The 25,391-nt window shown below is 40.6% G+C and overlaps 3 protein-coding genes across 3 annotated transcripts; all 3 read right to left on the bottom strand.

Annotated features, from left to right (window-relative positions):
- Positions 1 to 554: 554 nt before the first annotated feature.
- Positions 555 to 4,183, bottom strand: LOC110284914 (protocadherin beta-8). The gene has a single exon (XM_021150911.3). It carries the CDS (start codon positions 4,060 to 4,062, stop codon positions 1,723 to 1,725), a length of 2,340 nt encoding a protein of 779 aa, XP_021006570.1. The 5' UTR covers positions 4,063 to 4,183; the 3' UTR covers positions 555 to 1,722.
- A 9,965-nt stretch (positions 4,184 to 14,148) lies between these two features.
- Positions 14,149 to 17,432, bottom strand: LOC110284896 (protocadherin beta-4-like). Its single transcript, XM_021150889.2, has one exon. The coding sequence runs from the start codon at positions 17,370 to 17,372 to the stop codon at positions 14,976 to 14,978; it is 2,397 nt and encodes a 798-aa protein (XP_021006548.2). The 5' UTR covers positions 17,373 to 17,432; the 3' UTR covers positions 14,149 to 14,975.
- A 4,159-nt stretch (positions 17,433 to 21,591) lies between these two features.
- LOC110284916 (protocadherin beta-6) lies at positions 21,592 to 25,391 on the bottom strand. The gene has a single exon (XM_021150913.3). The coding sequence runs from the start codon at positions 25,211 to 25,213 to the stop codon at positions 22,895 to 22,897; it is 2,319 nt and encodes a 772-aa protein (XP_021006572.3). The 5' UTR covers positions 25,214 to 25,391; the 3' UTR covers positions 21,592 to 22,894.

The following is a 25,391-nucleotide window of genomic DNA, read 5'->3' as shown; positions in this document are numbered from 1 at the left end:
TTCTAATTAAGAGTTTTATACAAAGTGTTTAGGCTGAACTTGGAAAGATTTTTTTCTGATTATTTTGAGTTCATGCCTTTAATTGCCATTTATGTAAAATTTTCGGTACCGGGGAGCTTTCAGCATTAGAAGTAATTCCTCTGCTCCTGTAAGCACTTAAGTGCGGTTATAGCAATACAACTACACTGGTTGATGATTGAGAACATATTCAACATTAAATTCTTGTCTTTCTAGAGCTTCCAAAATAATTTTCAAATTTTGATAAATTCAATTATTTTTCTTTTAAACAAAACATTTCAAATTCTAACAGATATTTCTGGGTAATAAAATATGAAAATGGATTTTAATTAAAATTTACCAAGGAATAATGGTTTGATGGTTTATTATATGAAAGTCATTTTTTTATTTAACACAAAATAGCCATATTCTGTGGTATTGTCTGATTCCACATGTTATTTTTAGTTGTAGAAAATTTAAACTTCCCCAATGTTATTGTTTTCCTCCAATATAAATTTCTATATTTGCACACCATTTAATTAAAATGTTGTAGGTAAAATATTGCTGTGGATTGACGGTTTTCATCCCCCCAAATTAGTATATCACAACACATTGCAATAGGAAGAAAGGAACCATTTGATAGGAAGCAACAAAAATACTTGCTGTAAGTCACCCTATTTATGGCAATTAAGTGTTAATAATAAAAGACTAAAACACACAAAAGTCATTCACCTGCAAATTCTGTTGAAAGTTTAATGTGCTCTTATTTACATCCAGGATTTACAAATGAACTTATCATCCAAACACATGCCTTCCTAAATGTCTGCTCATGCAAAATGAAAGCATACTCCGGGACCTGCAATGGCTTAAGTCAAGAAATGTCATTTCTGGTACATTGCAGTAGCAATTTAGGCTTGTATACAAGCAAACAAAGTCTTAAAATAGTAATTGTAATAGTCAGTAAATGTAACAAATCAAGTGGCAGGTCAGTCTGTGTACAAAAGATGTAAAATATGACCGGTGACTGTATCTTACGTTCACACTTGATCAAAGCTGCTTTACCATTATATGTAGTAGATGTGCGGGCAAGGAAAACACGCACACGCACATGAGGTTGCTTTACTCAGGCATCAAGAAAAAATGAAATTAGCATTTTCAGGAATAAATGAAACTTCAGATCATTTAGGCTCAATTATCGCACTCTAACACAAGAAACACCTGAAAGCAAAGTAGGGCTTTTAGGAAATTGATGGGGAGGAAGCAGTGGGATTATAGAAGGTGGTAATTAGGAGAAGGTTATCATGGTGTGGTATGTACAATATCTCTGGAAATGTCACAATAAACGCTGTACTTTGCACAGTTAATACACAGCAATGAAAGCGAAAATCAGTGAATACTACCTAGATAGAAATATGCATAGCCTCAACACGATACAATTTGAAGGGAGTAGATTTCAAAATATAGTTATAAAAGCAGATGAAGAAATTATTCCTAAGAATAGTATTTCAGATGACCATAGAAACACAAAAAATTTACTTATTCCCTTCACGAATTAGTGTAAGGAAATGATACACTAAGATTGAATTGATAAAATAAGAAGCTAAAATAAACATAGAAATATTTTGTCTCAAGAAAAGATTATTGAATGCAAAAAGAGAAATATTAACCAAGACACTAATTCTGATTCAGTTATAGAACTGTAGATCTTCCCGACACTGCGGTTAGTTAGGAGTCCTGAAGGAGACTAGTAGGAATAATGGGGTTCATGAACTTGAAATCTGAGGTCCCAGAGTCCTCAGTCAGACAGACCTCATAATGATAACTCTGGGATAGGGTCCCCGCACCACTGACATCCACCAGATGGCTAGGAAAGTGTCCCTCAGGAATAGAGCAGTCACCCAGAGAAGCCTCCCTGGCCTTCTTGCACAACCTCACCCCCACAAACAGCAGCACAGACAAGAGGAAAAGCGAAGACACAGAAGCCAAGGCAATAACCAGATAGAGAGTGAGCATGTCTTCTTCCTGTGTGGGGTTGAGCGCCACCTCTGGCAGAGGCAGGTAGGGCTGAGAGAAGCCATCCACTACTAGCACTTGCAGCATGACACTAGCAGAGCGCGGAGGATCTCCATTGTCCTTGACCAGCAGCAGCAGCCTGTGCTTGGGCGCATCACGCTCGCTCAGCAGCCTGGTGGTGCGCACCTCGCCATTGTGCGCCCACACGCTGAACAACCCGGGCTCCGTGGCCTTGAGCAGTTGGAACGACAGCCAGGCATTCTGGCCAGAGTCGCGGTCCACAGCCACCACCTTGGTGACCAGGTATCCAGGCTCCGCTGCCCTGGGCAGCAGCTCAGTGCAAGGCGCAGAGGCATTCTGCATCGGGTAGAGCACGAAGGGCGCATTGTCATTGTCGTCCAGTACCACCACGCGCACCAAAGCCTGGCTACTGAGCGCGGGCGAACCTCCGTCTGTGGCGCCCACGCGGAACTCAAAGGCCTGCAGTGCCTCATAGTCCAGCGCCCTGAGCGCAAACAGCTGCCCGTTGTCTGAGTTGATAGAGATCAGCGAGGCAAGGCCCAGCTGCTGGTCATGGGGCGGCAGCAGCGAGTAGATGATAAGGCCATTGGAGCCAGAGTCTGAGTCTGTGGCGCTGATGGTGCCTATGTGCAGGGCGGGGCTGTTGTTCTCATGAACAAACAAGGTGTAAGAAGTTTGAGTGAAGGCAGGAGCATTATCATTGATATCGGACATTTGCACTGTTATAGTGTGCTGGGTTGTGAGCCTGGGTGTGCCCAGGTCGGAGACCGTGATTGTGATGTTGTACTCAGCTCTGCTTTCTCTATCCAGGGGTCTCTCTGTCACTAGGGTGTAAAAGTTCTTGAATGTGGGTTTTAAAAGAAATGGAAGTTCGTTCTGAATAGAACACACCATCCTCCCATTATCCCCAGAATCCGGGTCAGAGACACTGAAAACAGCAACTACGGCCTCAGGAGCATTTTCTGGAATGGAACTAGTGAGCGAAGAGATGGTGAGCTTAGGGGCATTGTCGTTCACATCCAACACCTGGATAGCTACAGTGCATTTTCCTGAAAGACCGCCACTGTCTGTGGCTACAATTTCCATGTTATAATATGAAGTTGTTTCAAAATCCAGTGCCCCTTTAAGACGAATTTCTCCTGTGATTTCATCTATCACAAATGGTTGAGAACCTCCCCTGCCTTGAAACAGAGAGTAGGCTACCTTGCCATGTATCCCAGCATCTAAATCCCTGGCAGAGACTGTGACAACTAAGGCATCGAGGGGGCTGTTCTCAGGGACATCCACCGCATAGAGTGACTGTACAAACTGGGGGGCATTATCATTGATGTCCACAACTTCAATTCGAACAGTTGTTGTCCCAGACTTGGGCGGAGCTCCCCCATCCAGAGCGGTGAGGATTAAAGCGAGCTCAGGTTGCTCCTCCCTGTCCAGGGCTCTGTCCAGCACCAGCTCTGGGTATTTCCTGCCATCTGAGTGACTGAGAGTAACCACATGGAAATGGAGGTTGGGACTGACTGTGTAGTTCTGAACAGCGTTGCTCCCTATGTCAGGGTCCTGAGCTGCCTTCAGAGGAAACACAGTTCCTGGCTGGGCAATTTCTTGAATTTTTAGCACCATTTCTGTGTCAGGGAACTCTGGAGAATGGTCGTTTATATCTGTGAGCTGCAAGTCTGTTTGAAAGAACTGCACAGGGTTTTCTAGTATGATCTGGAAGTGCAGCACACAGGGTTCTGTCGCCCCACACAGTGCTTCGCGATCTGGTTTTTCCTTCAGGAGCAAATTTCCTCTCTCTGCATCAAGCTGCAAGAGCTCTTTGTTACCATTGTGATGGATTCGTGCCCCTCTAGTGGCCAGTTCCCCAACCCTGAGCCCCAGATCTTGTGCCAGGTTAGCCACCAAGTAGCCACTCTCCGTTTCTTCTGGCATGGAATAGCTAATTGCCTCAGAACCAGCCTCCCACAAAAGCAACAATATAGCAAGGAAAATGACTTGCCTTTTCTCTGACGTTTTTGTTAGCGCTGTCTCCATTGTTTAGAAGTTATCCAGAGGGCTCTGCTTCTTCTAAATCTTGTCGGTTTCAATCCCACAGATGTTTTGGTGAAATAGTTGCTTTTAGTAGTTCTTTCTCCCAATATCTTAAGTAAATGTCTCCCTTCTGATTCCCAGGAATGGCGTCCTGGGCATCCTGGGAGCCCCTTGTTATACAAATCCTTAGACTGCAGCGCCACCGTGTGTACTACTCTAGCGTTGCACTCCACTTTGCTCTCAGTTCCAGCCCTACAGTGAAGTATCTTTTACATTGTATGTCAAGTTTCTAGCAACTGGAAATTGCAACATTTGCTGAGCTAATTTTCAGTGAAAGGTAATTTTTTAAACGAACAATATGGCATATTAGTTTTGAATAAAGACTTTTGAATACACAAATTCTGTCATAAATATCTACAAGGGGCACAGCACACAGTATACATACAGCACGAGTCACCAAGGTACTATAATTCAGTAAGCAGAATCTAGATGAATAAATAGCGTGTACCTAAACGAACATGTTCTCCTTGCTATTCACTAGTTTTAAATCTCTTCCTAGGAACTATGTTGTCTTTTATTAACATACAATATTTTGCCTTTCTTAGAATTTTTAAGAAGTAAATTAAAACCAGTAGCATATTTCTCTGTGATAGTATTTTCCTTTGCTAGCTTTCTTGGGTAAGTTTCGTCTACGGTATCCTGTTTCCATTGTTTTGTATCTTTCCTTCATATGTTTGCGTTTTTTTTTTTTGTTTTTTTTTTTGCATATACTCCATATGAGGAACATTGGAGCTTTCCAGGTTTGAGTTTTTGAGACATGGTCTCTCTTCACAACCCTGGCTGTCCTGAAACTCTCGATATAGACCAGACTGAACTTGAACTTCCAGAGATCTGCCCGCTTCTACCTCAGGAGTACTGGGATTAAAGGTGTGTGCCAACACTTTGAATTTTGAATACTACTCCTACAAAAAAGTTTTTCACACTTCCATATAAATAAGAATGGTTTACTGTGAGTCAAAGTGTGAAAATGCATTTAACCTTGGCAACCACTGTGAATAGTTTTCAAATATAGATGATGTACTGAGCTGCCCCTGGTGGTTCACCCCTGTAGTCCCATCTCTGTTTAGACACAACAATTATCGCAAGCTCAAGGCCTGAGTGGGATATATAGTGAGTCAATTGTAGGTGCTTGCCTCGTGCATTCAGTGATATGAGTTCCATTCCCAGCAATGTGAAAAAGTAATTCCAGCAATGCCTGAGAATTCTCGTTGCTCCATGATCCAAACCAATATTTGATGCTGTCTTTACAGTTTTAACCACTCTAGGTACTGTGATGTCACAGTGTACATTTGATTAGCACTTCCCTGGTGAATAATGTAAGTATAAAAACTTTCACATGTTTATTGACCATTCAAATTCATTCTCATGAGGATTTCTTTTATACCTTTTACTATAAGGCATTTGTCAACAGCTTGTTGGTTTGCAGAAGAATCTATATTCTTAGTATATCACCCTTTGCTTATGCATAGTGTAAATAATTTCCTCCATCTATGCCTTCTATTTTAACTTTATTATATTGTCTTTGTTAAACAAAGGTTACTCATTTTAATTTAGTCTGTTCTGTCAATATTTTCCATTTCTGAATAAAACTTTCCTCCTGTGTCCCCAACGTCATAGGAAGTCATATTTTGAATGTTTGCTTTATTTTTAACATTTAAAGCTACACTCAACCTAAAATCAAGTGCATAAGATTAGGGCCCATATTTCCCCAACTGTCTTTGCATTCTGTACTGAAAAGATAATCCATTCCCCATTGTTTCTGAGTTGCCACAATTGTCACAAGTCAGGGGATCATGGAAAAGCTTTAAGATTGCATTTGTCTTTGAATATCGAGTAATACTGTATTCTCTTACTTCTCATAACTCTATGAGAGGCTTTATTATCTTCAGGGTAAGTTTTCTTCTGCAAAGATTATTTTTGAGGAATTTTAAATCCACGGGAAAAAATGTAAAGGCATAGAAACCATGCAGGACCGTGCACCACCTTCCTCAGGGCCATCCCTCCACAGCTCCAGAGTGGTACATTTCTCACCGACCTTCAACATTAACACGTTTTCCCCTGATCCACCACTTTGAGCCATGAATGAGGCTTCTTGGTACCCTACGCTCTTGGCAGCAGTTGGTGTCATCATACCAGAGTCTGGCCATTGTACCTTAAGGTCGTCTAGTGGTGTCTCATTATTCAAACTTGCATTTCCCTAACAACAGTGATGTGGAGTCTCTTCCCGTGCACTTATTTACTGAGTCTTGTTTGGTAAGTGTTTGGGTCTTTGGCACACTTTTTACATGGTATTGTTTTCTTACTGTTGAGTCTTGAAAGTTTTTATATATTTTGGGCAGCTGTCTTTTATCAAGCGTGTCTGTCATAAATATTTTCTCCTGGTCTGTGACTTTGTTTTGTTGTTCTTTGTCTGTTTGTTTCTTTGTTTTAATTTTCTTTGTAGAATTTTTGCAGAGCAGAAAAGTTAATTTAAATGAACTCTGTGCCATCAAGTCTTTCATCCAAATATAACACTGTTTCATAGTATATTCAGTTTTGTTTGGTGTCAATATTTCCTTATCAACATTTTTGTATTGACATACATAGTATACATACTTAGCCCATCAAATTCACAAAGAAGATTTTGAAGTTTTGCTTAAGATTTTACAATTTCTGCTGATTGTTGGAAAGATGAACAATATTCCAACCATGGAGCATTTCCAAAATGACCATTGCACATTCCTCAATTTATTTAGATCTTTATATTTTTCTCAATAATGTTTGCACTTCCTGCCTTACAAGTCTCCTGTTGCATTTGTTTCTAAATATGTATGTATTTGGAAGCATTTTTAAATGTTATTTAAAAATTTCATTTTCCTTCATGTAAACACACTGTTGACCTTGCATCTACTGCTGTTCATGACTTCATCCATCACTTCTGATTGCAGAGCCTTCATAATTTTTATGCGTGTAATTGCATCATTTAAAATATAGTTTTTATTTCTTCTGCTTTAATGGTCATGACTTTCATTTCTTCTTTGCTGATTCCTGTGGTTTGGATTGGTAATAAAATCACAGTAGTAGCTGGGGTGAGACTCCTTCTCTCATGGTTGACCTCAAGAAGAAATTTTTAAATAATTTGCCTTTAGTGATATGTATTATGTATGTATTTGTTCAGGTTTTTTTTTTTTCTGAAATGGGGTGCCACTTTGGAGCCTAGCCTAGTTTGAATCTCCCTGTGTGGACCACTGTGCTCTCAAACTAACAGATATTCACCCACCTCTGCCTACTGAGATTAAAAGTATATGCCATCACATCTGGCTGCTATATATTTTTGAAAATACTCAACATTCCCTTATTCAATCATATGCTAATATATTATGTGTTAATATGTACTGAGTCTTGTTCTACAATTTTTCTGTACCCATTAAGAATAAAAATATTGCTGTTTTGTCCTATTGACAAGTGTCCTTTGTCTTACAGAAGCTTTTCAATTTTATCAGCTCCCATTTCTCAAAGGCTGATCTTAGAACACGAGCCGTTGGTGTTCTGTTCAGGAAATTCTTCCCTGTGCCAATGTGTTCAAGGTTCTTTTGCACTTCTTCTCTTAGATTCAGTGTATCTGGTTTTATGTGGAAGTTCTTGATCCACTTGGACTTGAGCTTTGTACAAGGAGATAAGAATAGATCAATTTGCATTCTTCTACATGCAGACTTCAAGTTGAACCAGCACCATTTGTTGACAATGCTGTCTTTTCCCAGTGCATGCTTTAGCTTTTTTGGTCAAAGATCAAATGACCATTGGTGTGTGAGTTCATTTCTGGGTCTTCAGTTCTATTCCATTGATCTACTTGCCTGTCTCTGTACCAATACCATGCAAGTTTTATCACTATTGCTCTGTAGTGCAGCTTGAGGTCAGGATGATGATTCCCCTGGAAGTTCTTTATTGTTGAGAATAGATTTTAGTCTCCTTGTTTTTTTGTTATTGCAAATGAATTTGAGAATTGCTCTTTCTAATTCTATGAAGAATTGAGTTGGGATTTTGATGGGGATTGCTTTGAATCTGTAGATTGCATTGAATCTGTAGATTGCTTTTGGTAAGATGGCCATTTTTACTATGTCAATCCTGCCAGTCCTTGAGCATGGGAGATCTTTTCATCTTCTGAAATCTTCTTTGATTTCTTTCTTCAGGGATTTGAAGTTCTTGTCATACTGATCTTTCACTTGCTTGGTTAGAGTCACACCAAGATATTCTATATCATTTGGGACTATTGTGAAGTATGTCGTTTCCCTAATTTCTTTCTCAGCCCCTTTATCCTTTGAGTAGAGGAAGGCCACTGATTTGTTAGAGTTAAATTTATATCCAGCCACTTTGCTGGATATCAAATTATCAGCTGTAGAAGTTCTCTGGTAGAATTTTTGGTGCTGCTCATGTATACTATTATATCATCTGCAAATAGTGATATGTTGACTTCTTCCTTTCCAGTTTGTAACCCTTTGACCTCCTCCTTTTGTTGTGTAATTGCTCTGGCTAGAACTTTGAGTACTATATTGAAGAGAGAGAGAGAGAGAGAGAGAGAGAGAGAGAGAGAGAGAGAGAGAGAGTGAGTTAGTTTGTGGGCAGCCTTGTCTTGTCCCAGATTTTAATGGGATTGTTTTGAGTTTCTCTCTATTTAGCTTGAGATTGGCTATTGGTTTGCTGTATATTGATTTTATTACATTTGAGTATGAACCTTGAATTCCTAATCTCTCCGATACTTTTAACATGAATGGGTGTTGTATTTTGTCAAAGGCCTTTTCAACATCTAATGAGATGATCATGTGGTTTTTTTCTTTGACATTGTTTGTATAGTGGATTACATTGATGGATTTCTATACATTGAACCATCCCTGTATCCCTGGGATGAAGTTTACTTGATCGTGATGGATGATCATCTTGATGTGTTCTTGGATTTGGTTTTTGAGAATCTTATTGAGTATTTTTGCATCAATATTCATAAGAGAAATTGGTCTGAAGTTCTCTTTCTTTGTTGGGTCTTTTTGTGGTTTAGGTGTCAGTGTAACTATGGCTTCATAGAAAGAATTGGGTAGTGTTCCTTCTGTTTCTAGTATATGTAATAGTTTGAGAAATATTGGTAGTATATCTTCGTTGAAGGTCAAATAGAATTCTGCACTAAAACCATCTGGTCCTGTTTTTTTGTTTTTTGTTTGTTTTGTTTTGTTTTGTTTTGTTTTTGGTTAGGAGACTTCTAATGACTGCTTCTACTTCCGTAGGTGTTATGGAGCCATTTAGATAGTTTACTTAATCCTGATTTAACTGATCCAGATACCAGGTACCTGGTATCTGTCTAGAAAATCTTCCATCTTATCCAGGTTTTCCAGTTTTATTGAGTATAGACTTTTGTAGTAGGATATGAATTTTGAATTTCCTCTGTTTCTGTGGTTATGTCTCTCTTTTCATTCCAGATTTTGTTAATTCAGATACTGTCTTTGTACTCTCTGGTTACTCTGGCTAAGGACTTATCTATCTTGTTGATTTTCTCAAAGAACAAGCTCCTGGTTTGTTGATTCCTTGTATAGTTCTCTTTCTTTCTACTTGGTTGACTTCAGCCGTGAGTTTGATTATTTTCTGCTGTCTACTCCTCTTGGGTGTATTTGCTTCTTTTTGTTCAAGAGCTTTTAGATGTGCTGTTAAGCTACTAGTGTATGCTCTATTCAGGTTCTTTATGGAGGCACTCTGGGCTATCAGTTTTCCTATTACTACTGCTTTCATTTTGTCCCATAAGTTTGGATATATTGTGCTCCTTATTTATAATAGCCAGAAGTTTGAAACAACCCTCAACAGAAGAATGGATACAGAAAATGTTGTACATTTACACAGTGGAAGACTTCTCAGCAATTAAAAACAATGACATCATGAAATTCACAGGCAAATGGATAGAGCTAGAAAATATCATCCTGAATGAGGTAACCAAGACACCAAAGAACACACATGGTATAAACTCACTGATAAGTGGATATTAGTCCAAAAGCTCATAGTGTACATAATACAACCCACAGACCATATGCAGCTTAGAAGGAAGTGCACCAGGGTGTTCATGCTTCAGTTCTGCATTGAGGAGGGGAACAGGATGATCATGAGTGATGGAGGGAGAGGGGGACTTGGGCAGGAGAAAGGAGAGGGAGGAAATGGGGGGCAGTATCAGAAACTGGAGGAGATGTGAGAGAGGTACAGAGGGTCAGAAAATTGAACAAAAATATGTAGCAGGGGGAATGAGGAACTGAGTATAGCCACTGGAGGGTCCTCGACACCAGGGAAACACGGCGCTCCCAAGAGCCAATGGAGATGACTTTAGCTGAAATGTGCAGAGATAGAACCTGTAGAGACTACCTCCAGTAGACGGGGAAGGCCCCTGGTTGAGAGACAGGGCCACCCACCCATCTCAAAGTTTTTAACCCAGAAATTTTCATGTCCAAAGTAATAATAAGGTCAAAAATACAGAACAGAGACCAAAGGAACGGCCAACTTGGAACTGCCTCACCTGGGGATCCATCATGTCTGCAGACACCAAACCCAACACTGTTGTCTTGGTCAAGAGGTGCTTGCTGACAGGAACCTGGTATGATAGTGCCTTGGGAGGTCTGGCCAGCAACTGACCAATACAGATGTTGATGCTTGGAGCCAACCATCAGACTAAGCTCAGGGAACCTGGTGGGGGAGCTGGCAGAAGGACTGGAGGAGCAGAGGGGGATTGCAACTCCATTGGAAGAATAACATAGGCTGGCCTGATCACCCAGTTCTCCCAGAGACTAAACCACCAACCAAGGAGTATATCTGGATGGATACATGGCTTCATATACTGCATTACATTCATTATATATCACTTACACTTATCTGAATTTGATTGCCTTTTAAAAGAAAGGGCACGTTCATGTATGTCTATAGAAGAGTTTTGTCATTTCTTTCTTAAAATGTCCTTTTGAAGTTTGGATGTCATAATCTATTCAGAGTTACTGGCATCCAGATGACTTTTGATATGCTCATTATGCTTACAAGTTTATACATTAATTTTTGTTCTCACGTGAACATTTGTAATAATTCAACATGTTAAATGGACTTTTATAGTACCATTAATCAATATGATTGGTCTCATATTTTATATTTTCATTTTTGAATTTTAAATGCCATTTTACAGCATTTATCAGATGCAACAATATTTTCCTTACAAAATTTTGTCATTCTGTTTGTTAAATATTAGCAAGACAAAATAAATACAATGCGTGTGACAAACATGATAGTCTAATCAAAGAGAGTTGTGATCCACAAGTTCACATGATTCTGTCACCTTCAAATTTTATTTTTTACCAAATATGCTGCTTACATTCAACACACAAACAAATGTAACATACTTCTTGACTCTACATTTTTAGTACAAATGAGCTAGAAATAGAGGAATGAGGAAAGAAGAAAGAACAAGAGTGAGAGTAAAGAAGGAAGAGAGGAAAAGATAGTCAAAGCAGACATTGTATATGAAAAGTTCATTGGAAAGGAGTGATTTCCTCCTCCTCATTTTCCTCTCTTTGCCCCAAGACTTACCAGCAAAGTGGAGGAGAGAACATACAAGGTTCCACAACACTAAACATATGATAAACAGAAAGTAGGTATACGATAGTGTGGCTCATCTGATAAAATTTTGTATGTATTCATTTTATAGATGTGTATGTTTGTGTGACTTCTCTATCATGAACATGTAGTAATTTCAGCGCTTTATATTTAAAAGAGCCAAGGAAGAATTGAGAGATAGAAACTCAATCCCATAGCAAATATAAAAATAGTGTGAGATCTTTATTTGTTAAAAGCAATAAAGCTAGAGATAAATTATCATCGAAACAAAATTTATAAACATAGCTCGTAGGTACTTGTAACACCTTTTTGGTTAAAAGACCTGAGGTAACTTGAGATGTCATAGATAGAGATAATCTGCTGGCATAATACAGAGAAATAAAAATGTAAATTCAAGGGGCATGGGGAATAGAATAGGAATCTCAGAAAATAAAGTTTCCAGAAGAAAATAATAAAGAGATGGAAGAAAACATAATATTCCAAAGAGGAAACTATTTTTTTCTAAAAATAGACTTAATATTCACATGGGCATGCCTACTGAAACAGTGTATGGAAATAAGTACTACAGTTGTGTAAACAGAAAGGTATTTCAAAAAGAGAAAAAATCTTAAAAGGCTCCCCGCCAAACAAACTATCATAGAAATGTGACTATGAATTAATGATTAGAAAAAAGTAGTAATAGTATTATTAGATGATTGATTTAGAAAACCATTTTTGAGACAAGGCCTCACTATGTAGTTCCTGCTGGCCATGTAGACACAGTCACTACATAGACCAGACTGGCCTCCAAATCAGTGATCCTCCTGCCTCTGCCTCCTGAGAGTGTGCCGCCAGGTCCAGCTCCTTTCATTTTTAAAAGGTTCCACACTTTCTCTCCATTTTCTATTTCTTCATTCTCTGTTGCTGTGCCTTCGCATTGTTGGGTTTCTTGAATTTTAAGAAGCCACCATTCTCACTTTGCACAGTCAATGCCTGGTCGTTATTTGCTTGTAATCTATACTGTTACGTTGTACTTCTTGACACAAGTCTGCAAAGGCTTTTGGGATTGTTTTCCTTCTGTCTAAAACTCTACTAAAAGTATTTTCTCTTGGTGCCTATGTAGCTCAGCTCATTCTCTCAGTCTTTGCTCAAAAATTTTACCTTTGAAGGCTTTACTCTGGAAAACCTGGGGGGGGGGGTTTAAAGACATTGTCTTTGATTCCAGTGATTGCAGTTTAAATCAGCTCTTAGTTTTACAGATGCTCCTGTAAAAGAAATATACCATTTCATGGAGTTGCTTTAATATTCTCTCTCCCTGGACCTTGTGTTGAGCAATGTTCCTATGATATGCCTAAGTGTGATTTGTTTCTTACAGACTCTAGGTTTCTCGGAATATTCCAAATATTCAATGACTCGCTAGTGGCACCAAGAATCAGTCATTATCTCTCCAGATACTTGTTAGCCACTTCCCACACCCCCAAATCTCCTCTCTCTCATCCCTTCCCTCTCCTGCCTAAGCCCCTCTTCTGAAAGGACTCCTTCCCACTTTCAGGTCTTCTATGTGCGGCTTACTGATTATCAGGTTTATTTATTACTTTTCAAAAAACTGAATGATGACTAAACTCTATATTTCAAGGCCTTAAACTGACAGTAACTTGCCTTTTTACTGTTCCTTAGCTTTGGTGAAGGGAGTAATTTAAAGTAAAACTATTTCACTTCATGTAGACTGATAGTTAAGATTTAAAAATGAGTGGTAGAATATAAAGAATGAGTTTCAGTTGCTCATTTTCTGACAAAAGTTCAAGAAAATTTGATATAGTATTATCTACATACATGTAATAAGCTAGAAATCAATCAGTTCACTGGGCTTATCGAACAAAGTAGAGTGCTACAATAATAAATCAATCAATGTACTACTTACTGCTCCTGTATATTAACAAACACAATCATATTCATTGCTGTTCATCAGTTGATCTCAAATCAACTGGAGGACAGACTGGGCAACAAAACAAAATGATGGAACAACAAAAATGGTTTTTCTTGATTGATCTACTCTAACCAAAACCTCCAAATAATGCAAGGGCAAAAGTTTTTGAAATCTACTAATGAACAGAACTAGACAGATACCCAAACTTCGAGAGAATTTACTCATTTGAAATGCCAGAGAAGCGCTGGAAAATACACACACACACACACACACACACACACACACACACACACACCACCACCACCACCACCATCACCACCACCACCACCACCACCACCACCATGCTTGGACTTCTTTGCATGAGGAAGAGAAAGAAAGATATGATGCCCTCAATAATCCTGAATTTTCCCTTCATAAAGATAGTACATGATTCCAATTCAGAGATTAATTATTAAAAGAGATTATGTCAAAGCAGTGATTTAAGAGCTTTATTAAATATACAGGATGACAAACTACACATATTCTCTTTAATTTTTGTCAAATAGAAATCCAAAACTAACCGTAGTACATCCAGAACATGCTCAACCAGTCAATAGAACCACTACCATGCATGATGCTCAAAAACAAAAAGGCCACAACCTTTGTGTGCATTCATGTACACCGTAAAGTTTATGACTTGGACAACCAGGGCGCTTAAACTGGTAGTGAACACGACATAGTGATGCTTTCTGTTCATGCAGAAAGATTCAGGCAACATAAATAATTTTAAACACTCTACCTTTAAAAAGAGGCAACTGTGTGGAAATGGCAGGTGTTACAAATACAAACAAAAGCACAAGGATTTTTTGAGATGAGTGAAATGTCTTATAAGATCACTAAGAATTTCATTTAAAGACAGTTTATTTATGCTTATCAGGGTACTAATCACCAAAATTATTCATATGTGGGGGAAAATATGAACTATGCTTAGTACAACTAAAGGCTAGAACTCTCATACCAATAAAAAAGAAACTGTGAGCACTATTAATAAGTAGAATAGACTAGTGGAGAACTTCATAGAAACAAGATCATTTCTTAAAAGAAAAGAATTGTACAACACTTAGGAAATCACATCGCTTAGCTCACTGGTTCTCGACCTCCCTAATGCTGGAATGCTTTAAGACAGCTCATAGTGTTGTGGTAACTCCCAACCATGAAATTACTTTCGCTGCTACTTCGTAAGTGTAAATTTGCTACTGTTTTGTGTGTGTCATAAGAATCTGAGTTTCCTGAGGGTCTTAGGTGACCGTGGCGAGAGAGTCCTTCGACCCCCCAAGAGGTTGTAAACCTCAGGTTGAGAACCTCTGACTTAACTGAATACAAAGCTATCCCTGCAGCGAAGATTTTCATTAAGTTCTCTCCCAGCGTCCTGAACCAACAGGTTGGGGATCATGGGTTTGAGGAATTTGAACTCACCAGTCCCAGAGTCCCCGGTCAGACACACCTCATATTGGTAGTTGTGGGACAAGGTCCCTGTGCCACTGACATCCACCAGGTGGCCAGGAAAGAGTTCCTCAGGCACAGAGCAGCCACCCAGAGAGGGTTCCCTGGCCCTCCTGCACAGCTTTACCCCCACGAAAAGCACCACAGACAAGAGGAAGAGAGAAGATACAGATGCCAAGGCAATGACCAGGTACACAGTGAGCATATCTTCAACTTCCTGTGTGGGGTCAGGCGCCACCTCAGGCAGAGAGAGGTATGGCTGGGAAAAGCCATCTACCAACAGCACATGAAGAGTGACACTGGCAGACCGCGGAGGATCGCCATTATCCTTGACCAGCATCAGCAGCCTGTGCTTGGGTGCATCTCGCTCACTCAGCAGCCTGGTGGTGCGGACCTCGCCATTGTGCGCCCACACGCTGAACAACCCGGGCTCCGTGGCTTTGAGCAGCTGAAATGACAGCCAGGCATTCTGACCAGAGTCGCGGTCCACTGCAACCACCTTGGTGACCAGGTATCCAGGCTCTGCTGCCCTGGGCAGCAGCTCTGTGCAGGGTGCAGAGGCGTTCTGCAGTGGGTAGAGCACGAAGGGCGCATTGTCATTGTCATCCAGCACCACCACACGCACCAGAGCCTGGCTGCTGAGCGAGGGTGAGCCTCGGTCTGTCGCACTCACGTGGAACTCGAAGGCCTGCAGCGCCTCGTAGTCCAGCGCCCTGAGTGCAAATAGCTGCCCGTTGTCTGCGTTAATGGAGATTAACGAGGAGAGTGGCAGCTCCGGATCATGGGGCGGCAGCAGCGAGTAGGTGATGTGGGCATTGGAGCCTGAGTCTGAGTCTGTGGCACTGATGGTGCCTATGTGCAGGGCAGGGCTGTTGTTCTCGCTGACAAACATGGTATAGGAGGTTCGGGTGAAGGCGGGGGCATTGTCGTTGATGTCGGACACCTGCACCGTTATGGTGTGCCATGTTGTGAGCCTGGGTGTGCCCAGGTCGGAGACCATGATGGTGATGTTGTACTCAGCTCTGCTCTCTCTGTCCAGAGGGCTCTCTGTCACCAGAGTGTAGAAATTCTTGAAAGTGGATTTTAGAATGAATGGCAGATTCTCTGGAATAGAACAAACCACCTTTCCATTCTCTCCGGAATCCCTGTCTCCAACTCTGAAGATGCTTATGATCGTCTCAGGAGCATTTTCTGGGACAGAGCTGGTCAGTGAAGATATGGTCAGCTCTGGGGCATTGTCGTTCACATCCACCACCTCTACCATTATCAAGCCTTTCCCAGAAAGTCCTCCCCCATCCATGGCCTCAATTTTTACATGGTAAAATTTATTTTTTTCAAAATCCAATGCCTTTTTCAGTCGTATTTCTCCTGTGACTTTGTTTATTGAGAAAGTTCTCTGGATTTCATCTGATGCTTGGAAGAAGCCATAGGAAACTCTCCCAAAGTTGCCAGCATCTGCATCCCGTGCTAAGACAGTCAGGACTGGGGAGTCTGGGGGACTGCTCTCTAGGACCTGCACCTCATAGGGGCTGTTCACAAATTCAGGAGCATTGTCATTGATGTCTATCATCAGGATTCGAACCTGGGCTGTTCCTGACCTCGGTGGAGACCCTCCATCCAGAGCTGTGAGGGTTAAGCTCAGCTCTGCCTGCTCCTCTCTGTCCAGGGCTCTGTCCTGCACCAACTCTGGGTATTTCTTGCCCTCACTATTATTTCGAGTGAGGACATGAAAATAAGAGTTGGGGCTGACTGTGTATTGTTGAAGCCCATTGCTGCCCACATCCAAATCCTGGGCTAAATTCAGTGGTAACAGAGTGCCCGGCTGGCTGTTTTCTGGTATATTCAATAGCATCTCCCCTTCTGGAAATTCTGGAGCATGATCATTTATGTCCTGGATCAATAATTCTCCTTGAAAATATTGCACTGGCTTTTCAAGAGTCACCTGGAAATGCAGCACACAGGGATCCACAGTGCTACACACCTCCTCCCGGTCTACTTTCTCCCTCAGAAGCAAATCTCCAGTCTCAGGATCCAGCAGCAATCTCTGCTTGTAATCATCAGACACCACCCGTGCAGACCTGGCAGCCAGCTCCCCAGCTCCCAGACCCAGATCCTTGGCCAGGTGGGCTACAAAGGAGCCACTTTCTGTTTCCTCTAAGATAGAGTATCGAATTGTTGGCTCACTGCAAACCTGAACCAAAACCATCATAAAAATAAAAGCGATTACTTGCCTTTTTGGGTGAGCTTTCTCCAGCTTCTCCATGAAGTCCCACTGAGTGCTAGCAACCAATCCTTTAGAATTTCCAAAGCTTTGAAATGCTGAACTCTGATTTCTTCTTTGGAGGAATCTTAACATTGTTAATCTTATATTAATCCAGTATATCTTTGCCCAAACCCTTTCATAGCTCTGTAGTGTCCGCCAAGCTCTTGCCTGCGTCTTTTGTTCAGGATTGCAACAAGCGATTCCGGTTATTTTAGCACTTTTAATCACAATCTTAGCCTGCAGCGCCACCCTGCGTCCACTTTGATAAATTCATACAGTTCTATTTTCAAGTCAAACGGAGGTATTTACTTCTTTAAAATTTCCAAATTGTCATTTTAAAAGTGTATGCAAATGTTTTTTCTCTATTAATGTTGTTATTTCTTGAAATTGCATGATCAGTATGGTTATCCAAAACTGTACACCTGAGGAGTCGTGAAAATGAAGCTGGAAGACAACTAGTCTTTGCATAAATGGAGAATTTGAATAATCAGCTAAACAAAACAAGAAAGCATTTTGAAAGTATTTTTCCACGGTGATAAACTATCAAAGGTACATTGTTAATATCAAGAATGTAAGGAATTTACTATAAATTGTTACAGAAGGAATTACCTTTGGAACACAATGATGTACAGTTACAGCTGCATAATCTAATTCATCAGCTGACCACCTGATTGAAATAGCTACAAACCAAAGGGTTTATTGGTAAAAATAAACTAAGGTTTAAGATTGACTAACCTTCCAAGACTAAAATATTTTAAAGTACTTTGGCATTATAGATTTTGATGCAATCTAAGATAATAGGTAACAAAACTCTCCTGTGTCTATTTAAATAGAAATTTGTTTTTATGCTTTGGTGCATAAGTCATTCAAATATTTGGTTTCAAACTTTGAGTACCATATTACAACCGGGAAATTTTTTTTCTTCAAATTTCTTCTTCTTTTTTTCAATATTGTTTTAGTTATTCGAGAGTTCTTCCATTTTCACACGAAAAATTCAGAGACATCTTGGCGACTTCTAAGAGAAAAGCAAGCTGGCAGTTTGGTGAGGATTCCATTAAGTCATAACTAGTCAGAGGGTAATCTTTACAACACAGCACACATACACTTCCTCCTTACATAAGTCTTCTGTGATTTCCTTCAATGTTGTCTAGTGTTCTGTACGAAGTTCATCTATTTTCTCATCAGCTTATTTTCTAAGCATTTTGTTCCCTTTGACTCCAAGGCACTTTTCCTTCATTTTAGGTAGTGTACAGATATAACTGATTTGGAGATAATCTTGTATTCTCCACAGCTGCTGAATTTGCTCATTAGTGTTAGCATTCTTGTCTATTACTTATGATTTTGAATATGCAAAGCCACACCATCTATAAGTATCAATAGTTCTGTTTTCCTTTTCTACACGTCAGATTTTTCTAAAATGCTTTTCTGTATTTATTAAGACAATTCTGTGATTTTCCCATTCATTCTGCCCATATGTCATATTTCCACATTGATTTCTGTGTGTTGAAACAATTTTGTTCCTGGATAAATCCTTTAGAGACACGACGCACAATTTCATCTGTTATTGCTGTCAATCTGTTAGTATTTTCTTGAGAATTTTCACATCAACAAAAATGGCTGTATGATTTTCTTTCCTTTTATTATATTTGCCTGGTGATGTCACAGTTTACTGTCACAAAATGATTTGATAAGTAGTTGCTGCTTTGATCTGTTATTAGGACAGTAATGGCAGATATACAGCTTTGTGGGGAGGGAATTATATTGAAGTATCAAGTCAATTTCCTTCATCTCTAGAGTCTAAAACTACCAACTACTCATTCAGAATGGAAAATTTTGATTGTGTCATACTGTTGCTGAGCTCCATCAAAATTGTACATTTATTGCCAATATGAAGGCTACAAGACTTCCCGTGTGTGTGGCTTTCTTGTTGCTTTGAGACAGGGTTTCTCTGTGTAGCTCTGGCTGTTCTGGAACTCACTATGTAAATCAAGCTGACCTTAAACTCACAGAGGTCCACCCGTTTCTGTCTGCAAAGTGCTGGGATTAAAGTCATGCATCACCATGCCAAGTTCTCCATGCGACTTTTACTTAACAATTACTTTATAAAAATATTCTCACAGATCTCATGCCTACCACCATAACAGACACCGTAACAGCTATGAAGGAGACAACATCTAAGATAATTAGCTTCATAAGGCAAATGCAGAATTGTAAGCTACAAGGCTGTTTGAACCCAGCACTGATACAACTTTAGGAGTGAATAGAACTTCTACCCATGTGTGAGCCTACCTTCTTCATTAATGCTTGGATCCCCTAAAATATGAGTACATACTAACATGAGACCTCTAATCTCTCTTTTAAAGGCCATTAAAGCCATGGCAGTATGAAGGAACTTCCAAAAGAAGGCAGATAGCTGATGAAATGTCATCACTGAGGACAACCAAGGCCATGGAAAACAGACTAGACAGGCACAATGCTTGTCTTCTCCCCTGGGACATAGAGATTCATAACTACCTGAAAAGACTGTACGTGAGGGAAAATCACAAGAGGGAAACAACAATCATAAAGTAAGTAAACTTGCTATGACAATATGCCAAATGCGATGACTAAACGAAATAATCTTAACGAATACCAATTTATCACTTCTCTGCTTTTGGGGGAAGTCAAATGTAGAAGGGATGGGGTTTTGCATATAAAAACTGAGAAGCTGGCTGGCCCCACACGTACAATCAACAGTATTTGTAGCATGACAGAAGCACAGAAGGTTCAATGAGTACAAAGCGAACACCTGTTTGAATGAGGCATTGCATTGCATGCCAATTGCTCAACTATGAATAAAAACAAAACAGCTTTTTTTTAGATTATGTAGTATTTACTGAAGTTATTTAGTTTTAGTTTCCTCTTCAAATATTGAAATATCAGCAATATCAACTTGTACCTTAGTGACCTTACCACTAGAGAATTGATAGACAAAGTACATCTCTTGTACTGACATCAGATTTGCAGTTTGTAAAATGCTCCAAAGTGCAAGAATAGTTAGTACTGCACATATCCTACCTTTCCTGAGTTCTGCACTTAATAAAATATCTATATAAAGAGGTCTTGGGAACCAGACATGCTTGCACAGCCATAATCCCAGACCTCAGGAGCAGACATGGTGGCACAGCCTAGGCTACATAGAGAGAACTTAATAAGAACTTACCTCAGAAATAAGTAATAGCAATAGTTTAAAAGAAACAGATAAATGATTTCTAATAGCAGAGAAATAAAAATAACTTTGAACAAAGACTGATTGTTCTTTGTCTTTAAAGTAAGTCCAGCTTAACTCTCTGGCTTGGGAATTTTCTGCTCATTTTTTTCAACAACATATGAAGATAAGCCATCTACAAATTAAATTACTAGTAGGATCTGGAGCTGGGGATTTATCTTAGTGATAAAATGCATACCTTGTATTCCATGGACCCCAGGTCTTGAATTCATTCTCTTTCTCTCTCCCTCTCCCTCTCCCTTTCCCTCCCCCTTCTCTCTCTCTCTCTCTCTCTCTCTCTCTCTCTCTCTCTCTCTCTCTCTCTCTCTCTCTCTCTCATAGTAGTCTCAACATTTTCTTTAAAGTTGTAAATGGATTGTCAGCATATAGCCCTTCCAGCTTTAGTCTGATATCATATGGTATAGTGCCTCTCAAAATAACCATCCTATATGAACTGCATAACGTTCCTGAAAATCAACATAAGCATGAAAGGGTGAAGGACTCAGTTAAAGTTTCTATACAAGGCATTGGGCTGAAGAGAAAAATATCCTCTGATTATTCAGAATTTACTCTTGCTCATTTACATAAGGTTTTGGTGCTAGGGAGCTTTAGGATGGAAGGTGCTTCTCCCACGCCCAGGAGAACTTAAGTGGCTATGGCTATACAATTGAACTTACTGATGTTTGGGAGTGTGTCAGTCTTAAAGTGTTGTCTTTCCTGAGTATCCCAAACTATTCAATTTTTTTTACAGCTTCAATTATTTTCTTTAGACAGTAGCATTCAAATATTAGATAGATGCCTCTGGACAACAAAACATGAAAACAAAACATTTTAAGTAAATTTAACCAAAAATAATAATTTGTGATGTAAAATTTAAAAAATTTCATTCTGTTGTTTTAGTTGCTTCCACATGTCATTTTTCGATGTAGAAGATTCAAACATTCCAAACAATAATCTTTTTCCCATAATATATTCTATATTTTCAAACCATTTAATTACAATATTGTAGGTAGAATACTGCTGTGGATTGACAGTTTTCATCCCCAAATATTCCTACAGCATGACAGATTGAAATAGGAGGGGATAAACCCTCAAAAGGAAGACACAAAATTATTTGCCCTAAGGCACTGTATTTATGGCAAGTAAGTATTAATAATAAAATGACTAACACACTTAAAAACCATTCACCTGCATATTCTGTTGAAAGTTTAATGTGCCCTCATTTACATCCACAATTTACAATTCAACTTATCATCCGAACACATGCCTCACTAAATGTCTGCTTATACAAAATGAAAGCACTCTACATCACTTACAGTGACTTAAGTCACAAACGGCCGTCTCTGGTATATTTTAGTAGCAATATAGGGCTGTATATAAGCAAATAAAATCTTGAAATACTAATTGTGGTGGTTAGTAAAGATAATAAATTAATTTCTCTACTTCTGTTTGTGTACAAAACATGTAAAATATGACAGATAGCTGTATCTTATGGTCACATTTCACCAGCTGTAGACAAAGCTGTTTTATATACAGTAGGCGTGTGGGCGAGGAAAACACACATGCACAATGGAGTTCTTGATGCACAGGCATCAAGAAAAATCAAACTGGCATTTTCAGGAATAATTGAAACTTCAGATCATCTAGGCTCAATTATCACACTCTAACACAAGAAGCCCATGAAAGCAAAGTGGGGCTTTTAGGAGACTGATGGGGAGGAAACAGTGGGATTATAGAAGGTGATAATTAGGAGAATGTTATCATGCTGTGGTATGTGCATCTCTGAAAACGCCCCAATGAACATTGTACTTAGCACAGTTAATGCACAGCAATGAAAGTTAAAAGTAAAACAAATAATACTTAGCAAGTTACATGCGTAGCATCAACAGGATACAACTTGAAGCGGATATATTTCCAAATATAGTCATAAATGCAGAGGAAGAAATGACTCCTAAGAATAGTAACTGAAATGGCCATCGAAACACAGCAAAGTTACTTATTTCCCTCTCAAATGAGTGAAGAAAAACATGCATTAAGATTGGATTGATAAAATATGAAGCAAAGAACAAAAAAAGAAGAGAAAAGGAAAGAAACAATTATTTTTTAAAAACCCTACACAATTAGAAATCATGGGTAAAATCAACATAGACCTATATTTCGAGGAAAAATTGTTAAAGGCAAAGGGAAATATTAATAGCCAAGAAACTCATTCTTACTCAGTTACCAAAACCTGGGTGATCCTAACACTGAAATTTAGTTGGATTCCTGAAGGACTCTATTGTGAATAATGGTTCAGGAATTTGAAATCTGTAATCCCAGAGTCTCCGCTCAGACACACCTCATACTGGTAGCTCTGGGACAGGGTCCCCATACCGCTGACGTCCACTAAGTGGCTAGGAAAGTGTCCCTCAGGCACAGAGCAGGCATCCAGAGAGGCCTCCCTGACCCTCCTGCAAAGCCTCACCCCCACGAACAGCAGTACAGACAGGAGGAAGAGAGAAGACACAGAGGCCAAGGCAACAACCAGGTACAGTGTGAGCAAGTCTTCATCCTGTGAAGAGTCGTGCTGCACCTCAGGCAGAGGTAGGTAGGGCTGAGAGAAGCCATCCACTAGCAGCACATGAAGAGTGACACTGGCAGAGCGCTGAGGTTCTCCATTGTCCTTGACCAGCAACAGCAGTCTGTGCTTGGGTGCTTCTCGTTCACTCAGCAGCCTGGTGGTGCGCAACTCGCCATTGTGAGCCCAGAGGCTGAACAACCCAGGTTCCGTGGCCTTGAGCAACTGGAATGACAGCCAAGCATTCTGGCCAGAGTCAGAGTCCACTGCCACCACTTTGGTTACCAGGTAGCCAGGCTCCGCAGCCCTGGGCAGCAGCTCAGTGCAGGGCGCAGAAGCATTCTGCATCGGGTAGAGAACGAAGGGCGCATTGTCATTGTCATCCAGCACCACCACACGCACCAGAGCCTGGCTGCTGAGCGCAGGTGAGCCTCCATCTGTGGCGCCCACATGGAATTCAAAGGCCTGTAGGGCCTCATAGTCCATTGCCCTGAGAGCGAACAGCTGCCCATTGTCTGCATTGATGGAAACCAGCGAGGCAAGGGCCAGTTGCAGGTCATGGGGTGGCAGCAGCGAGTAGGTGATGTGGGCATTGGAGCCTGAGTCTGAGTCTGTGGCACTGATGGTGCCTATGTGCAGGGCGGGGCTGTTGTTCTCGTGGACGAACATGGTGTAGGAGGCTTGGGTGAAGGCAGGGGCATTATCGTTGATGTCAGACACCTGCACTGTTATAGTGTGCTGGGTTGTGAGCCTGGGCGTGCCCAGATCGGAGACTATGATGGTGATGTTGTACTCTTCTCTGTTCTCTCTGTCCAGTGGCCCTTCTGCCGCTAAAGTGTAGTAATTTTCGAATGTAGGCTTCAAAAGAAATGGAAGTTCATTCTGAATAGAACACACCATCCTCCCATTATCCCCAGAATCTGGGTCAGAGACACTGAAAACAGCAACTACAGCCTCAGGAGCATTTTCTGGGATGGAACTAGTGAGCGAAGAGATGGTGAGCTTAGGGGCATTGTCGTTCACATCCAACACCTGGATAGCTACAGTGCATTTTCCTGAAAGACCGCCACTGTCTGTGGCTATAATTTCCATGTTATAATATGAAGTTGTTTCAAAATCCAGTGCCCCTTTAAGACGAATTTCTCCTGTGATTTCATCTATCACAAATGGTTGAGACCCTCCCCCGCCTTGAAACAGAGAATAGGCTACCTTGCCATGTATCCCAGCATCTAAATCCCTGGCAGAGACCGCGACAACGAAGGCATCGAGGGGGCTGTTCTCAGGGACCTCCACCGCATAGAGTGACTGTACGAACTTGGGGGCGTTATCATTGATGTCCACAACTTCAATTCGAACTGTGGTGGTTCCTGACCTGGGCGGGGCTCCCCCATCCAGAGCGGTAAGGATTAAAGAGAGCTCAGGCTGCTCCTCCCTGTCCAGGGCTCTGTCCAGCACCAGCTCTGGGTATTTCCTGCCATCTGAGCGACTGAGAGTAATGACATGGAAATGGAGGTTGGGACTGACTGTGTAGTTCTGAACAGCATTGCTCCCTATGTCAGGGTCCTGAGCTGCCTTCAGAGGAAACACAGTTCCTGGCTGGGCAATTTCTTGAATTTTTAGCAGCATTTCTGTGTCAGGGAACTCTGGAGAATGGTCGTTTATATCTGTGAGCTGCAAGTCTGTTTGAAAGAACTGCACAGGGTTTTCTAGTATGATCTGGAAGTGCAGCACACAGGGTTCTGTCGCCCCACACAGTGCTTCGCGATCTGGTTTTTCCTTCAGGAGCAAATTCCCTGTCTCCACATCTAGCTGCAAGAGCTCTTTGTTTCCTCTGTGATGGATTCGAGCCCTTCTAGTGGCCAGTTCCCCTACCCTGAAGCCCAGATCTTTTGCGAAGTGAGCCACCAAGTAACCACTCTCCATTTCTTCTGGCATGGAATATCTAATTGCCTCAGAACCAGCCTCCCACAATAGAAACAATATAGCAAGAAAAACCACTTGCCTTTTCTCTGACGTTTTTGCTAGCGTTGTCTCCATTGTTGAGCTATGATCCAAACAGTGCTTCTAAATCTTGTCGGTTTCAGTCACACAGATGTTTTAGTGAAATGACCTCAAATGAACCTTATTGAATTGCTTTCAGGAGTCCTTTCTCCCCGGATCTTATGTAAATACCCCCCTATTCGGGGAAACATTCAGCATTCTGAATCCCAGGAAT

Source organism: Mus caroli, unplaced genomic scaffold (assembly GCF_978045245.1).
Source record: "Mus caroli unplaced genomic scaffold, Mus_caroli_1 scaffold_19, whole genome shotgun sequence".
Taxonomy (NCBI): Eukaryota; Metazoa; Chordata; class Mammalia; order Rodentia; family Muridae; genus Mus; species Mus caroli.
Note: the sequence above shows the minus strand (reverse complement) of the source record. Positions and strands in the feature narration are given on the sequence as shown.

Bases quoted from the DNA above. Each gene is read 5' to 3' on its own strand.
- LOC110284914 (XM_021150911.3), bottom strand. From the start codon at position 4,062: ATGGAGACAGCGCTAACAAAAACGTCAGAGAAAAGGCAAGTCATTTTC.
- LOC110284896 (XM_021150889.2), bottom strand. From the start codon at position 17,372: ATGGAGAAGCTGGAGAAAGCTCACCCAAAAAGGCAAGTAATCGCTTTT.
- LOC110284916 (XM_021150913.3), bottom strand. From the start codon at position 25,213: ATGGAGACAACGCTAGCAAAAACGTCAGAGAAAAGGCAAGTGGTTTTT.